The sequence below is a fragment of the Protopterus annectens genome, chromosome 11.part0 (genome assembly GCF_019279795.1).
Source record: "Protopterus annectens isolate FY-2018-M chromosome 11.part0, PAN1.0, whole genome shotgun sequence".
NCBI classification, from domain to species: Eukaryota; Metazoa; Chordata; order Ceratodontiformes; family Protopteridae; genus Protopterus; species Protopterus annectens.
In genome coordinates this window covers 1,521,037,627-1,521,061,293 of record NC_056745.1, presented here as the reverse complement: position 1 = coordinate 1,521,061,293, position 23,667 = coordinate 1,521,037,627, and the positions used below count along the sequence as shown (strand labels likewise).

At 43.6% G+C, this 23,667-nt stretch overlaps 1 protein-coding gene across 1 annotated transcript in view; it reads left to right on the top strand.

Moving 5' to 3' along the window:
• LOC122815102 (protection of telomeres protein 1-like) overlaps positions 1–23,667 on the top strand; it is a 1,603,082-nt gene that overhangs the window by 1,449,210 nt on the left and 130,205 nt on the right. Inside the window, exon 16 of the mRNA XM_044087343.1 lies at positions 9,307–9,395. Within this exon, the coding sequence (XP_043943278.1) occupies positions 9,307–9,395 (89 nt within the window). The remainder of the gene's footprint in view (positions 1–9,306; positions 9,396–23,667) is intronic.

Here is a 23,667-nt window from a genome sequence, read left to right as displayed (position 1 = left end):
AGCACAACCCTACAGTAAGCAGTCTCAATGACTTTCCTCTACCATCACCAAGCACTTATCTTTTGGCAGCCCCCTTGGGGGTGGGACTAGCACTTCATGCTCAGAATTGACAGTTAATTAACCAGGACAAGTGGGTAATAAACATAGTATCCCAGGGGTACAGATTTAATTTCCATACTTAGCCAATTCCAAATGGTTGGCCATAACTACCACAAAATCAGTGGCCAGAGGCCCAGAAACAAGTTATGTCCCTCATGGATATGGGGGCTAATCAACCAGTACCAGAAAAGGCAAAAGGACAAGGTTTTTATTTAAGACTTTTCCTGGTACCCAGAAAAGACAATTCTTGGTGTCCAATACTGGACTTATAGATTTTGAACACGTTCCTGGACATTCTAAAATTCAAAATGCTGACTTTACAACAGCTACTGCCTATGCTGGGCAGAAACGCTTGGTTAGTGACTTTAGACTTAAAAGAGGCATACCTGCGTATCTCAATAAGGGAATCATGCAGAAGATACCTCCGCTTTAAAGCAGGTTTTTTGCATTACCAATTCTCTGCTGCCCTTTGGCTTATCTACTGCACCCAGGATCTTTACAAAGTGTCTGGCACCAGTAATTGCATTCTGCAGACAAAGAAGCATACAAATTTATCCTTATCTGGACGACTGTCTCATTCAAGCAGAGGACAAAGTCACTCTTCTTCAACATCTGGCATTTGTAAAAAGGCTTCTAACATGCCTAGGGTACACAATAAATGAAAAGAAATCCCAGCTGGTACCCTCTCAAATAATTACTTTCCTGGGTGCAAGCTTGAACACAACTGCTCAGATGGCTTACCTTATGCCAGACAAGCAAAGGCAACTGACAACATACTTCAAACAAATGGCAACAAAAACCCAGTTATCTGAAAGACAAATTATGCAGGCTTTGGGGTTCATGGCATCCTGCATTCTACTAATTCCATATGCGAGACTGCATATGAGGAAACTTCAGTGGTACCTAAAAAGTTTATGGAGTCAACATTGTCACAGTCTGGAAACAATGATTCCTCTCATTCCTTGCCTACAACAGGAGTTTTTTTGGCGGGCAGAGACTTGTCACCAAAACAAGGGACTGTCATTTACTCTACCCCCTGCCACCCAAACCCTAACTACAGACGCATCAGACTATGCTTGGGGGGGGGGGGACCTGGTGGGGAGATGCATTCAGGGCAAATAGAGCCCAAAACAAATGCATCTGCATATCAACCAGGAAGAGATGCTAGCTGTTCAGAATGCTTTGACAGCCTTCAAGGACTTACTTCATCCAGGACAACTATTGATAAAGACGGACAACACCACGGTTATGTGGTACATAAACAAGCAGGGGGGTACACATTCCTACCCCCTTTTCAGACTAGCCATGGCATTGTGGAACACAGCTTTGACTTACCAAATACATCTTCAAGCTCAGTTCCTGCCAGGAAAACAAAATACTCTGGCAGACAACCTAAGCAGAAATCTTATGGACCCACATGAATGGAAACTGGATCCACAAATCTTCAGCATGTTAATACAGAAATGGGGGAGTCCAGATGTAGATCTATTTGCCTCTCCCCAAAATTATCAGTTGGACAAATTCTGCACAAGAACTTATCACAAAGAGGCATGGAAAGTGGATGCCCTATCCTTCATTTGGAAAAACCTATCAGTCTATGCCTTTCCCCCACTGCCTCTTCTCTCCAAGGTCTTACTAAAAGTCAGACAGGAAAAAGCAAAAATGATCCTAGTTGGTCCGGACTGGCCTCGCCAGCACTGGTACCCACTTCTAAGGAATATGTCTCTCAACTTCCTCCTTGGTACTTGCCTCAAATACCTCATCTGCTGTCTCAGAAGAACAATCAGATTCTGCACACTCAGCTCCAAACTCTGAATCTTGCAGCATGGCTGATCATTTAATTATTCAAACAACACCTCTCAGTAAATCTGTGATGGATGTCATTTTGGAAACCAGAAGGCCTAGTACTAGAAAATCTTATGCTGATAAAATGGAAGAGATTCTGTGCCTGGAACCAAGCACAAGGAACAGAGACAGCAAAGCCCAATATTCCTCAGATTTTACAATATTTGACTGAGATGCTTGACAAGGGCCTATCTGTTTCTTCAATAAAAATCCATGCCTCTGCCATCTCGGCTCATTACAACACAGAGCCTCCCCTCTTTTCTCATCCGCTGCTTAAACAGTATCTTAGCGGGGCCAAACATTTAAGGCCTCCCAGATCATCACCAACTCCTACATGGGACCTCAATTTTGTGCTGAAAAAACTCACCCTGCCTCCTTTTGATCCAGCAGCTACTGCGGATATAAAATGTCTATCTTGGAAAACAGCTTTTCTCTTGGCAGTCACTTCAGCAAGAAGGGTTTCAGAACTACAGGCTCTCATGGCTGTGGAGCCTTTTATTACATTTTACCCAGACAGGGTGTCCCTCAGGACCAATCCTTCTTTTATTCCTAAGGTGGTATCCAGTGTGGCTCTTAACCAGACAATTCACCTGCCAACATTTTACCCAAATCCACAGAACAAAGGGGAGCGGATTCTGCATTCATTGGACGTACACAGGCAACTAAGATTCTACTTAAACAGGACCAAATCTCTAAGAAAGTCTGCACAACTACTGGTAGCATTTGCTGCAGGGTCAGAGGGGAAGGCTATATCAGAGTAAACTATTTCAAAGTGGATAAACCACTTCATTCGTTTCTGCTACTTGCACCATGGTAAACCTGTGCCCAAGAGGATCAGATCACATTCCACCAGGGCTGCCTCTACTTCAGCAGCTTTTCTCAGAGGGGTTCCAACCAAAGACATCCTAGAAGCTGCTACTTGGATCTCTGTTCATACCTTCACAAAGCATTATCATTTGCCTCTCTTCTCCAAATCCAGGACAGGCTTTGCCACTGCAGTTCTGCAGGGCCTTATAACCGCTGATAATGCTGTTTAGTTCCATCCTCCCAGCCCTAGCTTTGGGATTCTACCCAAATGTAATGACTGCAACAGTGAAACACGAAGAACATAGTACAGTTGTGTGCACTTACCATAAATGTAGCTGTTCGAGTGCATTCACTGTTGCAGTCCGGGTTAGCAACCCGCCAACCCCCTTTTCTTTCATTTACTATATACTAAAGCCTTTGTGGTGTATTTGCTTTTAGATGAAGGCACAGTTTATGTTGCTAAAAGTCCATTTACATATATTTATGTTTATATATATATATATATATATATATATATATATATATATATATATGTTTGCTCCCCATTTTGGGGGGCACCTGACATCTGGGGCAAGAAAAACTGAATAAAATGGCGTCGGCTGCATGTTTTATACCCAAAGACCTGACGTCATGGAAGAGGAGACAGCAACTGATGCAGGACCCAAGACTTTGTTATTCAGGCCGACTGAGGGCAACCTGCCAGCAGATTACCCCAAATGTAATGACTGCAACAATGAATGCACTTGAACATCTACATTTATGGTAAGTGTACACAACTGTACTTTTTAGCTGTAGGGGTAAGGTAGAATTTAATTCTGTAAAGGGTGCCTAGCTTTCTGTTAACTGATTTTATGGTGATATTGATGTGTGAGTCGAAGGTAAGGTTATGGTCTGTTACACCTAAGAGTTTGGTGGTAGGTTCAGGAGTTATAACAGTACCATTATTAGATGTCACTGTGAGATTAATTTGCGAAGACTTTATTATAGGATTGAAGTGCAGTAATTTTGTTTTTTTGGCATTTAGGAGAAGGCAGCGCTGTAGGAACCAGCTTTAAGGGACTGAAGTTCTGGTAAGGAAGTAGTAGAGCAAATGAATGTTGAATCATCTGCATATTGTATGCAGGTTGTTTGCGGAATGCTTAGATGTAGATCGTTAATAAAGATAGAGAATAGGAAAGGGCCCAAAATAAAACCCTGAGGAGCACCAAGGGTAACAGGAAGGTGTAAAGAAGGTTCGTTGCCCCAGAGCACAGCTTGTCTGTTTTATAGGTAGGACTTAAACCAGTGTAGTGCCTGTGTATCAAGTGAGGGGGATTTAAGAATATCCAAAAGAAGCTGATGGTTAACCATATCAAAGGCTTTTGAGAGGTCAATAAAGAGTGCAGAAGATAGGGTGCTTTTATTACAATTTTTGTTGATGCAGTCAGAAAAGGATAGGAGGGCAGTAGTTGTGCTGTGGAATGGCCTAAAGCCATGCTGACAGCTGGCAAATAAGTTGTTGTGGAGAAGGTGGTTGAGTAGCTGTTGGTGGATGCATTTTTCAATTATTTTTGCTAGTGGAGACAGGGTGTGTCCATCGCTACCCCCCATCTTTGTCAATAATAATTACTCCCAGAAATAAAAACATTATTTTCCAAGATGATCCTAATTAAAGAACATATCTGAATGATACAACTTTCAAGGGTGTTATCTTCCTCCAAAAAGTCACAAACGGCATTTAAACCATAATCGTTCGGTATTACCATAAATATGCTCCTTGCATCCATCATTATCAAACTCGGTTTTAATTCTAGATTAATATTGTCAACGCTTTGATAAACATCCTAAAAACTGTGCCGTATCTTTCAAAATTGTGGGTACTTTCATAGTTATAGGCTTCAAATGATATTCCACAAAAATGGAGGCTGGCTATGTAAGCCATCCACTCCCAGAAACAATTGGGCACATCAGTGGATCCATAAGATTTTTATACATCTTTGGGAGGCCTTTTATGATTGGAATTAGAGGATGTCCTACCACCAAATAGTCGTATAATTCTATATTGATGATGAGCAACATCAACATATCATATAGGTCATTTTTCACCTTAACAGTAATATTGTTTGCATCCCATCTAAAACGTTTTTTTTTTTATATGTTTGTTCATCCTTTAGCTTGGATCAACTTATTCACACCCCCACCAGGGGCAGCAATATCCTAGACTTGGTCATTACCAACATGGGCAACCGGTGTTCCACACCAGAGGTCAATTCCTCGTTGGTCAGATCCGACCACAAGCTAATCACCCTAGACATCCACATCCCGCCCCCACCCCCAATTAGGGAAACCACCGTAAAACACTTCTCCAAAGCCAACTTCACAGTTCTTAAGACAGAAGTGGCAAACTTCATGACACCCATGCAGACGGACAATAGAGGTACGACTGCTGAATCCTACACAAATGCACTTTATAAGCACTTACACAAGTGCATGGATCATGCTATCGCTAATCGAACCAAGATGCTATCCTCCAAAAAAAGGAAGCCAATCTGGTTGTCTTCTGCCATAAACAAACTCTACAACAGAAGAAAGAGACTGTTGCAAAAAAGAGTAAAATCCTATGACTGGAGGAACTCCCTGGTCTACCTCAGTAAGAAGCTGAGATCCCTCATAAAATCCTCCAAACGTAGTTACGGAAACAAAATTGCCACTGACTCTAAAGACAACCACAAAGCATTCTATAGCTATGTCAAAAATCTCAATGGCAACACTTAGATCTGCTCTGAGTTACAGCACAATGGCACTAAATGTACATAACCAACTGATATTGCCAACATCCTGGCAGATAGGTTCAATGCTAACTTTAACTCCCTCTCACCCCCTAGAGGGCCCATCTCTATACCGGAAGAATGCAAAGTTCCTGTAATCACAGCTGCACAGGTAAAAAACACACTCTCCAAAGCCAAGAAAACAGCATCCATGGGACCCGACAATATCCCAGGCTGCGTTCTACAAAAACTACAGAATGAACTGGCACCCTACCTAAGTACCATGTTCAGTCATAGCCGCACCTCAGGCTTTGTGTCCACTGAATGGCGCACCGCGATGGTTATCCCACTCCACAAAGGATGAGCCATGACGGACCCCGGGAACTACTGCCCCATTAGCCTGACGAGCCTGGTCTGCAAGGCCATGGAATGTATCATCATGGAGCTCATAAACAAAGACATTGGTAATCTCCAATTCTGGACCCTACCCAGTTCGGCTTTGTAAAAGGCAGATCATGTCTCCTAAACCTGATTGACTTCTTTGAAGCAGTCACCAAAGCCATAGATGAGGGTAAGGTGGATCACACAGCTTATCTAGATCTCGCCAAGGCTTTCGACACCATCCCTCACTCTGGAATTATAGATAAGCTCACTAAGCTAGGTGTAAATCCCTATGTCACAAGATGGGTTGCAAACTGGCTCACTGACAGAACCCACACTGTGAAAGTAGCCAACTCCAAATCCGACTTCAGACCAGTGACAAGTGGAGTACCACAGGGTACAGTCCTGGGTCCTCTCCTGTTTGGTATCCCCTTCTCTGAAGTACAGGCTAACACAGAAGGTCTTTCGCTAACAAAGTTTGCAGATGACTACAAACTAGGAGCCATAATCGAAACTCCTAACGATGTGGACATTCTACAAAAGGGCCTCAATGAGACAGATGCCTGGTGTCAAAGCCATGGCCTGAAGCTCAATTCCAAAAAGTGTATTGTCATCCCCTTTGGTAAAAACTCTGCACCCATGAACTACCACATAGCTGGTAGTCTACTTTACGCCGAAAATGTGATGAGACCTTGGGACACATGTGGACAGTAGTCTCTCCTTTGATAATCACATCACCACAGTGGTCAGGAAATCCTTCTACGTGGCACACCTCATCACAAAATGTTTCTCATCCAGAAAAAAAAGAGGTCATTGTTCCCCTCTACTCTTCACTCATTAGACCCATTGTAGAGTACAAATCCCCTTTTAGTATGTACCTCACAAGACATCTACAACAACTGGAAAGGCCACAGAAATACCTCACAAAGGGGATTACTGGCCTCAAACAGATGCCCTACACAGACCATCTCAAAAAACTCCAGCTTTACTCCGTCGCATATCGCCTACTCAGAAGCGATCTCTGCCTAACATACAAAGCTATGTCAAACCCAGAGCTGTTGGACATGCTCCACTTAAAGAAATCCCAATCCCTCCAAGCTACACACTCTAGGGACCTAAACCTTGTCACCACAATAAACAGAACATGCTGCAGGGATAGATTCCTGTCCCAGAGACTTCCCATACTCTGGAACAGGCTACCTATTTATGTCAAACAGAGCTCCTCATTAGCACTCTTCAAGGAAAATCTTGATGATTGGATGAGAGATAGGAATTTCACCCCGGGGATCACTTCTGTGGCTCTGCTCGACAGGGGCACAGGAAAATAATTTTCTTGGGTGGTGAAAGCCAGGGTACCTTTTTGGCTAGGCTTATATAGGCCCTAGGGCCAATAGCCTAGTACCTACCTATGAACGTATGAGTATATCCGTCATCCTTTGAACGTAGTCCAGGGTGTCCATGGCTGCTATACCACCTCCTTTGTCAGCTGGTCTTATAATGATTTTTTCATTCTTCATTAATCCTTGTAAATCCCTATTTTCAGCTGCATTTTAATTGTAAAAGGTCGTCTTATGCGTTTTATTTGTTTTGTTATTAAGTTCCAAGATGTCCATATCATGCACCTTAATGAACATGTCTGCAGCTGGATGGGATAAAGGAATATAGGTACTTATGTTCCTAAAATGTTAGTATATCCATTTATATCCATACCAACTAAATTCTTCAGCAACACATTGCACCCAAAAGTTTAATGTCTAGCACAAGTTCATCTAGTTTAGATAATATGGCAGTGTAAACATTAAACCTTTAAGTATTGCAATCTCGGTTTCACTTAAAAAATGATTAGATTCACTGCTAAGACATTGTCCCTATGTGTTAACCTGACATCTTCCATCTTTTTTTTGCCTCTGCTAGTGGAGCAGATCCTGTTCTTCATAAATTTCTGTTTCAGAGGTATTTGAAGAGTCGAAAAAATGAAGCATAATTCTCGATATTCTTTGCTCCTAGTTCTGTGGTAGTTCAGTCATTCTCCAATAAGATGTCATTGTCTTGTTGTGAAAGAGAAAACGTCACTCTGGTTCAATTTTTTCGTAGTTGTAATTCTCTTTTCATTGTTACTACTTTTGTCAAGTTTATTTTTCTTATCAGAAGAATTCCTTGCGTCATTAGGAGTAGGTTTCGCCTGATTGGCTTTCTCTGTCACTGCTGTATTATTCATGGATTGATTCATTCTTGACCAATCAAATACATTGACACTTTTAAAATCACTAAAATTCCTCAAGTTTTTGCACTTAATAGTTCTTAGCCTTTCATCATAAAAGATTAATGTACGTTGCAACTCTTCAATCTTCCCAGTAAATGTATCAGAGAATTCTGAATTCTGTAATTCTTGTTGCTTACTTTCTGTAAGCTTCGCAACATCTTCTTCTGTTGGCCTAAAGAAATCAATAAGTAACAATACATTTAAATCTGGTTTTCTAAAGTACTTCAATATGTTAGAAACTTGGTTATATATGAGGTTATTGTAACTGTTTACTAGCATTTTGTCAATCCATTTACTTTGCCACATTTAACAGGTGGTGGAATAATTGTAATCAAATAGTGGAACTTAGTGACCTTAGAATTTATCCATCCTTTGGTGCCCTTCTGTGATAACTGTTTTGCATCTTTAAGGTAACAGAATTAAAACAAAACCAAAGTTATGAATGAATAAGTGATGCAAACTATATCATTATTGTAACATAAATAAGGAAATACAGTTACTGTGGCAGTGTGGAAGATGCAAAATCTGACCAAAAAAATTTTGCAATATAAAAAAAAGCCATGTATACATAAACCTGTTGTATGCATTTTGTGGTAAACACCTCTACAATTACACATAAATAGCACAGTCTGTCAGAGTGTGTGCAGTAAATGTATGGGCTGGATTCATAAAGGTCACCACTTTGTGTACACTTAGTGTAACCTGAGTGAATAGCCATCACAAGCGTGGTAAGGCTGTTCTGGAATTCAGAAAATGTACACAAAGTGAGCACATAGTGTACACTTTGGGGTAACATTTATGAATCCAGCCCTGTGTGTCTGCACACGCATGTCTCTCTCTCACACACACACACACACACACACACACACACACACACACACACACTTGGCACTATAGTGAATAAAAATTAGCAAACAAAATATATTTGGTTTGACTACATCTCATGCCATATTCTACCTGCAGATGTTGATTACATTAAACCTTACCAAACCTATTTTCATTCTTACCAGCTTATTACAACTTACAAACTCTCTCAAGTTTTTAATAAAATATGTGAAGTTAGTTTAATTTACCAGCGACAGTGTGTGAAATCATCAGATTAAAAGTATAGTGTTGCATAACTGACTGGTATAGTGAAACTTTTATTATTCATTGTGCCTTTAGATGCAGGAACTGTTCCATTCTTCAGAATGTGAATCACATTCCTTCCTTAAATCAAGAAGAATTATTAGAACCTTCAGCAATTGCAGGTGGTAAGTCGATGGACATCTTAAACAAGAAATTTAACAACTTTCATCTCGTTGTTATGTTCTCTTGTTAAACTACAAACTTCCTTTTCTGTTACGAGTTTCATAATCATGACTTTTGGACTGTTTACATTTTCAGGTATTTTTTCTGATTTTACCATTCTGTTTCTCACTCACATTCCTCTTTTTCTTTTCGTAAAGACGTTGTTCAAATACCTGTTTTTTTTTTCTCCAAGGAAGTCTCATTTATTTGTCTGGACATCCTGGAACCTTTTGCACTCTGTGTTAGAGCCATATTGTACTGGATTACAAACTGATATCTTGTATTAATTAGGAGGCAAACTAAATGTGGGTTGTTGTACTGATTGTATGTAACCTTAAAAAATCGGATTATGTTTCTTAAATATTTTTTGCTGATGTGTTTTTCTTGGACATAGTACACAAACCTACCTATCATTTTTCAAAATGTTTATGGAGTCAACATTGTAACAGCCTAGAAACAATGATTCCTATCATACCTTGCCTACACCTGGAGTTCCTATGGTGGGCAGAAGCCTGCCACCAAAACAAGGGATTACCATTCACACTACCCCCTTCCGCCCAAACCCTAACTACAGATGCATCAGACTGTTCATGGGGGGCTCACCTGGCAGGGAAGTGCATTCAGGGTAAATGGATCCCAGATCAAATGCACCTCCATATCAACCAAAAAGAAATGTTAGCTGTACAGAATGCTCTGACAGCCTTCAAGGACTACATTCTTCCAGGACAACTAATGGTAAAGACGGGCAACACCGCTGTTATGTGGTACATAAACAAGCAGGGGGGGTACACATTCCTACCCCCCTCTGAAGACTAGCCATGGCATTGTGGAACATGGCCCTGAGTTACCAAGTGCATCTACAAGCTCAATTCTTGCCAGGAAAATTGAGTACACTGGCAGATGGACTAAGCAGAAACTTCATGGACCCACATGAGTGGAAACTGGAACCACGGATTTTCAACATGTTGACAAACAAATGAGGGAGCCCAGACATAGATCTCTTTGCCTCCCGCTTCCCCCCAGAACTACCAGTTGAACAAGTTTTGCACAAGGACTCCCCACAAACAGGCCTGGAAAGTGGATGCTCTCTTCTTCAGCTGGAAAAATCTATCAGTCTACGCTTTTACCCCCTCTGCCTCTGCTCTCCAAAGTTCTACTAAAAGTCAGACAGGACAAACCAAGGATAATTTTGATTGCTCCAGACTGGCCGCAGGCGCAGTGGTACCCCTCCTGCAGTGTCGCAAATATCTCCATGGCACCTGCCTCAGACCCCTTTCCTGCTGTCTCAGCAGGAGAACTAAATTCTGCACCCTCAGCTTCCAACATATAAGCACAGCAGCACCCAATTTACTTCAGATTTTGCAATACCTAACTGAGATGCTTCACAAGGGCCTGTCTTTTTCCTCCATTAAAATCCACGCCTCGGCTATTTCAGTTCACTATAACATGGAACCGCCCCTCTTCACTCATTCTCTGCTCAAGCAGTATCTCAGAGGGGCAAAAAACGTGAGATCACCCAGGAGAGCTCCATCCCCTGCCTGAGACCTTAACTTTGTTTTGGAGAAACTCATTCTGCCTCCTTTTGAGCTAGCTGCCACTGCAGACTTAAAAATTCTTTCTTGGAAAACGGCCTTCCTTTTAGCTATCACTTCAGCTAGAAGCATATCTGAATTACAGGCACTTATGGCAGTGGAGCCTTTCATCATCTTTCATGCGGCAGGGTATCTCTCAGGACCAATCCATCCTTCATGCCCAAGGTGGTTTCCATGTGGCTCTTAATCAGTCTCTTCATTTGCCAACCTTCTTTCCCAATCAACAGAACAAAGGAGAACGGATTCTGCATTCCTTGGATGTGCACATACAACTAAGATTCTACTTGGACAGGACTAAATCTCGAAGAAAATCTGAACAATTGCTGGTAGCATTTGCTGCAGGGGCAGAGGGGAAGGCTATTTCAAAACAAACCATTTCTAAATGGATAAGCCATTGCATTCATTTCTGCTATAAGCACCATGGAAAACCTATCCCCCAGGGGATCAGATCTCACTCCACCAGGGCTGCATCTGCTTCTGCAGCCTTTCTCAGAGGTGTCCCTACCAGGGATATCCTAGAAGCTGCTACCTGGAGTTCTGTGCATACTTTCACCAAGCATTATCATTTACCAATTTTCTCTAAATCCAGAGCTGGCTTTGCCACTGCTGTCTTGCAGGGCCTTATAGCTGGCCATAATGCTGTATAAACTCCTCCTCCCAACCATAGCTTTGGGAATCTACCCAAATGTAATGACTGCAACAACAAAACACGAAGAACATAATATTTGCTTTTGGTTGGAGGTATACTTTTATGTTTTTGTGTTTATGTGCTCCCTATGAGGGGGGCACCTGACATCTGGGGAAAGAAAAACTGATGTAATGACGTCGGCTGCATGTTTTATACCCCTGACAACCTGACGTCATGGAAGAAGGGACAGCATCCGACGCAGGACCCAAGACTTTGTTAATCAGGCCGACTGAGGGCAACCTGCCAGCAGATTACCCTAATGTAATGACTGCAGCAGTGAATACACTCGAACATCTACATTTATGTTAAGTGTACACAATTGTACTTTCTGTTTATTGTGATGACAAGGTTTAGGTCCCTAGAGCGTGTAACTTGGAGGGATTGGGATTTCTTTAAGTGGAGCATGTCCAACAGCTCTGGGTTTGACATAGATTTGTATGTTAGGCAGAGATTGCCTCTGAGTAAGCAATATGCGATGGAGTAAAGCTGGAGTTTTTTGAGACGGTCTGCACAGGACATCTCTTTGAGGCCAGTAATCCTCTTTGTGAGGTATTTCTGCGGCCTTTCCAGTTATTGTAAATGTCTTGAGGTACATACCAAAAGGGGCATTGTACTCTATAATGTCTAATGAGTGATGAGTAGAGGGGAACAATGACCTCTTTTTCCTGGATGAGAAACCTTTTGTGATGAGGTGTGCCACGTAAAAGGATTTCCTGACTACTGTGGTGATGTGATTATCAAAGGAGAGACTACTGTACACCTGTGTCCCAAGGTCTCTTATCACACTTTCAGTGTTAAGTAGACTACCACCTATGTGGTAGCTCATGGGTACAGAGTTTTTACCAAAGAGGATGACAATGCACTTTTGGCATTGAGCTTGAGGCCATGGCTTTGACTCCAGGCATCTGTCTCAGTGAGGCCCTTTTGTAGGATGTCCACATCATTAGGAGTTTCAATTATGACTCCTAGTTTGCAGTTATCTGCGAACTTCTTTAGCCAAAGACCTTCTGTTTTAGCCTGTACTTCAGAAAAGTAGATACCACACAGGAGATGACCCAGGACTGAACCCTGTGGTACTCCATTTGTCAATGGTCTGAAGTCAGATTTGGAGTCTTCTACTTTACAGTGTGGGTTCTGTCAGTGAGCCAGTTGGCAACCCATCTTGTGACATAGGGATTTATACCTAGTTTAGTGAGTTTATCTATAATTCCAGAGTGGGGGATGTTGTCAAAAGCCTTGGTGAGATCTAGATAGGCTGTGTGATCCACCTTACCCTCGTCTACGGCTTTGGTGACTGTTTCAAACAAGTCAGTCAGGTTTAAGAGACATGATCTACCTTTTACAAACCCGAACTGGGTGAGGTCCAGAGTTTGGAGATTACCAATGTCTTTGTTTATAAGTTCCATGATGATACATTCCATGGCCTTGCAGACCAGGCTCGTTAGGCTAATGGGGCGGCAGTTCCCAGGGTCCTTGATGGCTCCCCCTTTGTGGAGTGGGGTAACCGTCGCTGTGCGCCATTCAGTGGGCACAAAGCCTGAGGTGAGGCTATGATTGAACATGGTGCTTAGATGGGGTGCCAGTTCATTCTGTAGTTAATGTAGAATGCAGCCTGGGATGTTGTCAGGTCCCATGGATGCTGTGTTCTTGGCTTTGGAGAGTGTGGTTTTTACCTGTGCAGCTGTGATTGCAGGAACTTTGCATTCTTCTGGTATAGAGATGGGCCCTTTAGGGGGTGGGGTGGGGTAAACTTAGCACTGAACCTATTTGCCAGGATGTTGGCAATATCAGTTGGTTCTGTATATTTAGTGCCATTGTGTTGTAATTCAGAGCAGATGACATAGCTATAGAATGCTTTGTGGTTGTCTTTAGAATCAGTGGCAATTTTGTTTTCATAACTAGCTTTCGAGGATTTTATGAGGGATCTCAGCCTCTTACTGAGGCTGACCAGGGAGTTCTTCCAGTCATGGGATTTTACTCTTTTTTGCAACTGTTTCTTTCCATATGATAGCTTTCTATGACTAAGAACAGGACAAAGCAGGTATTGGAGAATTAACAAGTGAATTAATTGAATTAATAAATTAACTGAATGGAAGGAATGAAACTCTATATTCTTTAAGTTGCTGACCATATGTTATAGGTTCATAGGTAGGTACTAGGCTATCTGCCCTAGGGCATTTATAAGCCTAGCCAGAATGTGTTGGCTTTATCACTTTTAGACTAGATTCCTGAGCCTCTGTCCAGCAGGGCCATAGAAGTGATCCCAGGAGCAAATTTACGATTTCCCATCCACTCAAGATTTCTCTTGAAGAGGGTCAGTGAGGGGCTCTGCCTGACATGGACTGGGATTCTATTCCAGGCGTGGGAAGCCTTTGTGATATGAATCTTCCAGCATGTCCTATTTGTGCTAAGGTTTAAATCCCTGGGCGTGTAGCTCTAATGGATCTGGTTTTCTTGAGGTGGAGCATGTTCAACAATTCCAGGTTAGACATGGCCTTGTATGTCAGGCAGAGATCACCTCTGAGTAGGCGGTAAGCAACTGAGTAGAGCTGGAGTTTCTTTAGTCGAGCTGCATAGGGCATCTGTTTGAGGCCCACGATCCTCTTGGTGAGGTATTTTTGAGGTCTCTCTAGCTGTTGAAGGTGTCTGGTAAGGTACATCCCAAATGGGGCATTGTACTCAATTATGGGCCTGATGAGCAATGAGTAGAGGGGCACAGTGACCTCTCTTGATCTAGATGAGAACCCTTTCGTGATTAGGTAGGCTATATAGAATGTTTTTCTAACCCCTTTGGCAATGTGATTGTCAAAGGAGAGGTTACTATCTACTTGGGTCCCCAGATCCCTGATTACTTCTACCGTAATTAGTGGACTACCTCCTATATGGTAGTTTGTGGGCACTTTGTTTTTCCCAAAGGGGATGACTATGCATTTTTTTGCATTTAGCTTGAGGCCGTGGTTCTGACACCAGGTATCGGTCTCCGTAAGGCCCTTCTGGAGGATGCTTGTGTCAGCAGAAACCCCAGATTTCAGTCCCAGGGTACGCTCAGAACTAAGCAGTGGGGGGCCTCCACTTCCAAATCTGGAAATAAGACACCCCCCCTACAGTAAACAGTCTCAATGACTTCCTTTTAAAATTACCAAGCACTTATCTCAGCAAACCCCCTTTGGGGGGAAAGATTGCTCTTCATGCAAAGAACTGGGAACTCATAACCCAAGACAAATGGGTTTTAAATATAGTGTCCCAGGGATACAGATTTCATTCCACATATTGCCAACACCAAAGGGGTGGCCATACCTGCCCCCGAATCAGTGGGCAGAGGCTTGAAAGCAAGTACTTTCCCTCCTAAGCATGAGGGCTATTCAAATGGTGCCAGAAGAGGAAAAGGGACAAGGTTTCTATTCAAGGCTTTTCCTGGTACCCAGAAAAGACAAATCATGGCGTCCAGTCCTGGATCTGTCAGCTCTAAACACCTTTCTGGAGATTCCAAAGTTCAAGATGCTGACTCTTCACCAGTTATTCCCTATGCTAGGCAAAGATGCCTGGTTGGCAACTCTAGATTTAAAAGAAACATACCTGCACATCTCAATCAGGGAATCTTGCAGAAGATACCTATGTTTCAAAGTAGGCTACTTGCATTATCAGTTCTCTGCACTGCCTTTTGGCTTGTCTACTGCGCCCAGGGTATTCACAAAGTGCCTGGCTCCAGTTATTGCATTTTGCAGGCAAAGAAACATTAACATTTATCCATACCTGGGCGATTGTCTAATTCAGGCAGAAAACCAGGGCACACTTTTAAATCATCTGGCGTTTGTAAAAAGGGTTCTAACTTGTCTAGGGTACACCATAAACAAAAAGAAATCACAACTGGTGCCCTGTCAACAGATTACATTCCTGGGTGCAAGCTTGAATACAACTGCCCAGATGGCTTTTCTCACGCCAGAGAAGCAAATTCATTTGGTAACTTACTTCAGACATAGGGCCACAAAAACCCTGCTATCTGCAAGACAAATGCTGCAAGCCTTGGGGTTCGTGGCCTCCTGCATTCTTCTAATTCCATGTGCAAGACTACATATGAGGAAACTACAGTCGTACCTAAAATGTTTATGGAGTCAACATTGTAACAGCCTGGAAACAATGATTCCTATCATACCTTGCCTACACCTGGAGTTCCTATGGTGGGCAGAAGCCTGCCACCAAAACAAGGGATTACCATTCACACTACCCCCTGCTGCCCAAACCCTAACTACAGATGCATCAGACTGTTCATGGGGGGCTCACCTGGCAGGGAAGTGCATTCAGGGTAAATGGATCCCAGATCAAATGCACCTCCATATCAACCAAAAAGAAATGTTAGCTGTACAGAATGCTCTGACAGCCTTCAAGGACTACATTCTTCCAGGACAACTAATGGAAAAGACGGGCAACACCGCTGTTATGTGGTACATAAACAAGCAGGGGGGTACACATTCCTACCCCCTCTGAAGACTAGCCATGGCATTGTGGAACATGGCCCTGAGCTACCAAGTGCATCTACAAGCTCAATTCCTGCCAGGAAAATTGAGTACACTGGCAGATGGACTAAGCAGAAACTTCATGGACCCACACGAGTGGAAACTGGAACCACGGATTTTCAACATGTTGACAAACAAATGAGGGAGCCCAGACATAGATCTATTTGCCTCCCGCCTCCCTCCAGAACTACCAGTTGGACAAGTTTTGCACAAGGACTCCCCACAAACAGGCCTGGAAAGTGGATGCTCTCTTCTTCAGCTGGAAAAATCTATCAGTCTACGCTTTCCCCCCCTCTGCCTCTGCTCTCCAAAGTTCGACTAAAAGTCAGACAGGACAAACCAAGGATGATTTTGATTGCTCCAGACTGGCCGTGCCAACAGTGGTACCCCCTCCTGCGCAGTGTCGCAAATATCTCCATGGCACCTGCCTCAGACCCCTTTCCTGCTGTCTCAGCAGGAGAACCAAATTCTGCACCCTCAGCTTCCAACATATAAGCACAGCAGCACCCAATTTACTTCAGATTTTGCAATACCTAACTGAGATGCTTCACAAGGGCCTGTCGTTTTCCTCCATTAAAATCCACGCCTCGGCTATTTCAGCTCACTATAGCACAGAACCGCCCCTCTTCACTCATTCTCTGCTCAAGCAGTATCTCAGAGGGGCAAAAAAATTGAGATCACCCAGGAGAGCTCCATCCCCTGCCTGAGACCTTAACTTTGTTTTGGAGAAACTCACTCTGCCTCCTTTTGAGCTAGCTGCCACTGCAGACTTAAAAATTCTTTCTTGGAAAATGGCCTTCCTTTTAGCTATCACTTCAGCTAGAAGCATATCTAAATTACAGGCACTTATGGCAGTGGAGCCTTTCATCATCTTTCATGCGGCAGGGTATCTCTCAGGACCAATCCATCCTTCATGCCCAAGGTGGTTTCCAGTGTGGTTCTTAATCCGTCTCTTCATTTGCCAACCTTCTTTCCCAATCAACAGAATAAAGGAGAACGGATTCTGCATTCCTTGGATGTGCACATACAACTAAGATTCTACTTGGACAGGACTAAATCTCGAAGAAAATCTGAACAATTGCTGGTAGCATTTGCTGCAGGGGCAGAGGGGAAGGCTATTTCAAAACAAACCATTTCTAAATGGATAAGCCATTGCATTCATTTCTGCTATAAGCACCATGGAAAACCTATCCCCCAGGGGATCAGATCTCACTCCACCAGGGCTGCATCTGCTTCTGCAGCCTTTCTCAGAGGTGTCCCTACCAGGGATATCCTAGAAGCTGCTACCTGGAGTTCTGTGCATACTTTCACCAAGCATTATCATTTACCAATTTTCTCTAAATCCAGAGCTGGCTTTGCCACTGCTGTCTTGCAGGGCCTTATAGCTGGCCATAATGCTTTATAAACTCCTCCTCCCAACCATAGCTTTGGGAATCTACCCAAATGTAGTGACTGCAACAACAAAACACGAAGAACATAATATTTGCTTTTGGTTGGAGGTATACTTTTATGTTTTTGTATTTATTTGCTCCCCATGAGGGGGGCACCTGACATCTGGGGAAAGAAAAACTGATGTAATGACGTCGGCTGCATGTTTTATACCCCTGACGACCTGACGTCATGGAAGAAGGGACAGCATCCGATGCAGGACCCAAGACTTTGTTAATCAGGTCGACTGAGGGCAACCTGCCAGCAGATTACCCTAATGTAATGACTGCAGCAGTGAATACACTTGAACATCTACATTTATGGTAAGTGTACACAATTGTACTTTCTGTTTATTGTGATGACAAGGTCTAGGTCCCTAGAGCGTGTAACTTGGAGGGATTGGGATTTCTTTAAGTGGAGCATGTCCAACAGCTCTGGGTTTGACATAGATTTGTATGTTAGGCAGAGATTGCCTCTGAGTAAGCAATATGCGATGGAGTAAAGCTGCAGTTTTTTGAGATGGTCTGCACAGGACATCTCTTTGAGGTCAGTAATCCTCTTTGTGAGGTATTTCTGCGGCCTTTCCAGTTATTGTAAATGTCTTGAGGTACATACCAAAAGGGGCATTGTATTCTATAATGAGTCTAATGAGTGATGAGTAGAGGGGAACAATGACCTCTTTTTTCCTGGATGAGAAACCTTTTGTGATGAGGTGTGCCACGTAAAAGGATTTCCTGACTACTGTGGTGATGTGATTATCAAAGGAGAGACTACTGTACACCTGTGTCCCAAGGTCTCTTATCACACTTTCAGTGTTAAGTAGACTACCACCTATGTGGTAGCTCATGGGTACAGAGTTTTTACCAAAGAGGATGACAATGCACTTTTTGGCATTGAGCTTGAGGCCATGGCTTTGACTCCAGGCATCTGTCTCAGTGAGGCCCTTTTGTAGGATGTCCACATCATTAGGAGTTTCAATTATGACTCCTAGTTTGCAGTTATCTGCGAACTTCTTTAGCCAAAGACCTTCTGTTTTAGCCTGTACTTCAGAAAAGTAGATACCACACAGGAGATGACCCAGGACTGAACCCTGTGGTACTCCATTTGTCAATGGTCTGAAGTCAGATTTGGAGTCTTCTACTTTACAGTGTGGGTTCTGTCAGTGAGCCAGTTGGCAACCCATCTTGTGACATAGGGATTTATACCTAGTTTAGTGAGTTTATCTATAATTCCAGAGTGGGGGATGCTGTCAAAAGCCTTGGTGAGATCTAGATAGGCTGTGTGAACCACCTTACCCTCGTCTACGGCTTTGGTGACTGTTTCAAAGAAGTCAGTCCGGTTTAAGAGACATGATCTACCTTTTACAAACCCGAACTGGGTGGGGTCCAGAGTTTGGAGATTACCAATGTCTTTGTTTATAAGTTCCATGATGATACATTCCATGGCCTTGCAGACCAGGCTCGTTAGGCTAATGGGGCGGCAGTTCCCAGGGTCCTTGTTGGCTCCCCCTTTGTGGAGTGGGGTAACTGTCGCTGTGCGCCATTCAGTGGGCACACAAAGCCTGAGGTGAGGCTATGATTGAACATGGTGCTTAGATGGGGTGCCAGTTCATTCTGTAGTTAATGTAGAAAGTAGCCTGGGATGTTGTCAGGTCCCATGGATGCTGTGTTCTTGGCTTTGGAGAGTGTGGTTTTACCTGTGCAGCCGTGATTACAGGAACTTTGCATTCTTCTGGTATAGAGATGGGCCCTTTAGGGCGTGGGGTGGGGTAAACTTAGCACTGAACCTATTTGCCAGGATGTTGGCAATATCAGTTGGTTCTGTATATTTAGTGCCATTGTGTTGTAATTCAGAGCAGATGACATAGCTATAGAATGCTTTGTGGTTGTCTTTAGAATCAGTGACTATTTTGTTTTCATAACTAGCTTTCGAGGATTTTATGAGGGATCTCCGCCTCTTACTGAGGCTGACCAGGGAGTTCTTCCAGTCATGGGATTTTACTCTTTTTTGCAACTGTTTCTTTCCATATGATAGCTTTCTATGACTAAGAACAGGACAAAGCAGGTATTGGAGAATTAACAAGTGAATTAATTGAATTAATAAATTAACTGAATGGAAGGAACGAAACTCTATATTCTTTAAGTTGCTGACCATATGTTGTAGGTTCATAGGTAGGTACTAGGCTATCTGCCCTAGGGCATTTATAAGCCTAGCCAGAATGTGTTGGCTTTCGCCTCCCTTTTAGACTAGATTCCTGAGCCTCTGTCCAGCAGGGCCATAGAAGTGATCCCAGGAGCAAATTTACGATTTCCCATCCACTCAAGATTTCTCTTGAAGAGGGTCAGTGAGGGGCTCTGCCTGACATGGACTGGGATTCTATTCCAGAGCGTGGGAAGCCTTTGTGATATGAATCTATCCCTCCAGCATGTCCTATTTATTGTTGTGCTAAGGTTTAAATCCCTGGAGCGTGTAGCTCTAATGGATCTGGTTTTCTTGAGGTGGAGCATGTTCAACAATTCCGGGTTAGACATGGCCTTGTATGTCAGGCAGAGATCACCTCTGAGTAGGCGGTAAGCAACTGAGTAGAGCTGGAGTTTCTTTAGTCGAGCTGCATAGGGCATCTGTTTGAGGCCCACGATCCTCTTGGTGAGGTATTTTTGAGGTCTCTCTAGCTGTTGAAGGTGTCTGGTAAGGTACATCCCAAATGGGGCATTGTACTTAATTATGGGCCTGATGAGCAATGAGTAGAGGGGCACAGTGACCTCTCTTGATCTAGATGAGAACCCTTTCGTGATTAGGTAGGCTATATAGAATGTTTTTCTAACCCCTTTGGCAATGTGATTGTCAAAGGAGAGGTTACTATCTACTTGGGTCCCCAGATCCCTGATTACTTCTACCGTAATTAGTGGACTACCTCCTATATGGTAGTTTGTGGGCACTTTGTTTTTCCCAGAGGGGATGACTATGCATTTTTTTTGCATTTAGCTTGAGGCCATGGTTCTGACACCAGGTATCAGTCTCCGTAAGGCCCTTCTGGAGGATGCTTGTGTCAGCTGGAGAGTCGATTATGGCTCACATTTTGCAATCATCTGCAAACTTGGTCAGCCACAGTCCTCCCGTGTTTGCCTGTACCTCAGAGAAGTATATACCGAAGAAGAGGGGTCCCAGGACTGATCTCTGTGGGACACCACTTGTAACTGGTTTAGAGTCGGACATGTCACCCGTGACTCTGACCATGTGAGTTCTATCCCTGAGCCAGTTTGCAACCCATCTTGTGACATATGGGTTGCTGTTTAAGCTGGTAAGCTTATTTATGAAATCAGAGTGGGGTATTGTGTCGAAGGCCTTTGCGAGGTCTAGATAGTCTGTGTGGACTACCTTTCCCTCATCTAAGGCTTTGCTAACTGTTTCGAAGAAGTCAACTAGGTTTAAGAGGCAAGATCTGCCCTTAAAGCCAAATTGGATAGGGACCATTGTTTGGAGGTTCCCAATGTCTTTGTTTATGAGATCCATGATGATGCGCTCCATAGCCTTGCAGACCAGGCTAGCCAGGCTTATAGGGCGATAGTTCCCGGGATCCATTGTGGCACCACCTATTTGGAGCGGGATCACTGTTGCTGTATGCCATTCTTTGGGTACATAACCTGTGGTAAGGCTGAGTTGGAACAGTGAATTCATGTGAGGGTTTAGTTTGTTTTGGAGCTCGTGTAAGATGCAGCCCAGGATACCATCTGGTCCCATTGATGCTATGTTTTTTACTTTGGAGAGGGCTGCTTTCACCTTTGTGTCTGTAATGTCTGGGGGACTGCATTCTTCTGGGATAGACACAGGCCCTTTTGGGGGGGAAGGGGGGTTTGCACTGAACCTGTCCGCCAGGATGTTGGCAATGTCTGTGGGTTCAGTGTATTTTGTGCCATTTTGCACCAGCTCAGAGCAGATCTGAGAGCTGCCACCCAGATTTTTGATGTAGCTAAAGAACGCCTTGTGATTATCTTTAGAGTCTTTGGCGATTTTTCTTTCGAAGCTGGTCTTTGATGATTTTATGAGGGATCGAAGTTTCTTGCTAGTACTGATCAAGGATGCCTTCGCTTTTTGGGATTTTGCCTTGTCATGTAATAGTATCCTCCTTCTGTTGTATAGCTTATTTATGGCCGGGGTCCACCAGACTGGTCTCCTGTTCTTGGAGGAGTGAGTCTTGGTTTTACTTGGGATGGCACAATCCATGCATTCCTGTAGGTGCTCATAGAGTGCATTTGTAAAGGATTCTGCGGTTTGGGTAACATTTTCCATTAGCCCGGGGGCTTTGAAACTTTCCACCTCGGTCTTGAGAAGTGTGAAGTTTGCTTTTGAGAATTTTTTTCACAGTGGTTTCCTTGGCTGGGGGTGGGGTCAGGATGTGGATGTCCATTGTGATAAGTTTATGGTCTGATCTTACCAACGAGGGATTTACCTCTGTTGTGGAACATTGAGCCCCCATGTTGATGATGACCAAGTCCAGTATGTTGTTCCCTCTTGTGGGAGTGGTGACCAGTTGTTCCATGGCATTTGAGTTTATAAACTCCAGGAACCATTGGGCAAAAGAGTTGAGACTTGAGTAGTTTTCCCAGTCAATGTTTGGGTAGTTGAAATCCCCCAATATCATGGTGTTTGGTGAGACATTCATATTCTGCAATGTTCTCAGGAATGCCAAGTGGGGATCCTGAGACAGGGTGGGTGATCTGTAGCAGGCTATCAACTGAAAAGCAGTTTTACCTACAGTTAGTTGCACATGGATGGTCTCTGCTGCCTCGTGCAATGCCACTAACCTGGAGGTGTGGGTATCCTTGATGAAAATGGATACGCCCCCGCCTTTGGTATTCCGGTCCAAGTTCGGGGGCCGAAAGGAATGGTATGAGTTGAATCCTGGTAGTGCTGGGGTGCTCTCTTGAGCCTTGAACCAGGTTTCTGTTACTGCACAGATATCGATTTTCTCCATACTGAGGAGTGTCTCGAGTGCATGCATCTTGAGGTTTAGACTTCTGGCGTTGAGTAGCATTACCTTTAGTTTTTTGTTTCTGGTATTGTCTATGGAGGTGGGTTTGTCTTTTGAGCCTTGCCTAAAAAAGGCACTATGGGGGGTGGCAACAGCCTTAGCCAGTATTCGAAAGCCTAAGGGTGGCAGGTGCAAGCCGTCCCTGGCGAAGCAACATGGCTTGTCTAGCATGTCATCCCAGGCTGACAGACACTGGATCCCCTTTGAATGACACCAATAGCTTAGCCAATTGTTAAAATTGATCATTTTGTCTTTATACTGCGGCACTATTCTTGGTGAGGACAATATGCTACTCAGGGTCAGGGTCATACCGGCCTGGGCTACATGATCAGAGAGCTCCTCTATGTCTCTTTTCATGTAGTCCAGGGAGGTACATCTCAGGTCATTCACACCAACATGGACAATGGCAGAGTCATATTTGTACCTGCTGTGGAGTGACCTGAGTGCCTGTGTTATGTGGTGGATCCTGGCTTCCGACAAGCAGCTTACAGTGACCCTCTCCTTGTTTAGTCTGGTGAGTGGGACGTCAGTGTGCCTGACAATAGAGTCTCCCAATTACTAGTGTGTTAGGTGTGTTATTTAGCCTTAGGGACTGCAACTGTGTGGCACACTGACTTTGTGAAGTATGTGATACGTGTAAGTTGTTGTGGGGTAGCGTTTGCTTGGATGTCTGCTTTGGAGGTCTCTGCTGCTTTGGCAGATTTTTATTTAGAGCCTCCGAGTATGTTTTTGGGAGTTTGTGTCTTGTTTGCTGGTGCATTTGGTCTGTGTGAGACTGGTTGTGTGGTGCGAGTGGTTTCCTTTTCCTCCTGACTGACTGTGGCAGTCTTGGGTTGAGAGAGCTTGGCCTCCAGTTTGGCTGTATAGTTGCATCTCTCACAAATATTTGAGTTTGTTGGAAGAAGGAGACGGTTGTCTGTGTACATAAGGCAATTGTAACATTGCCTCAAGATTCCCAGATTCGCCAGCTGAACTGGAGAG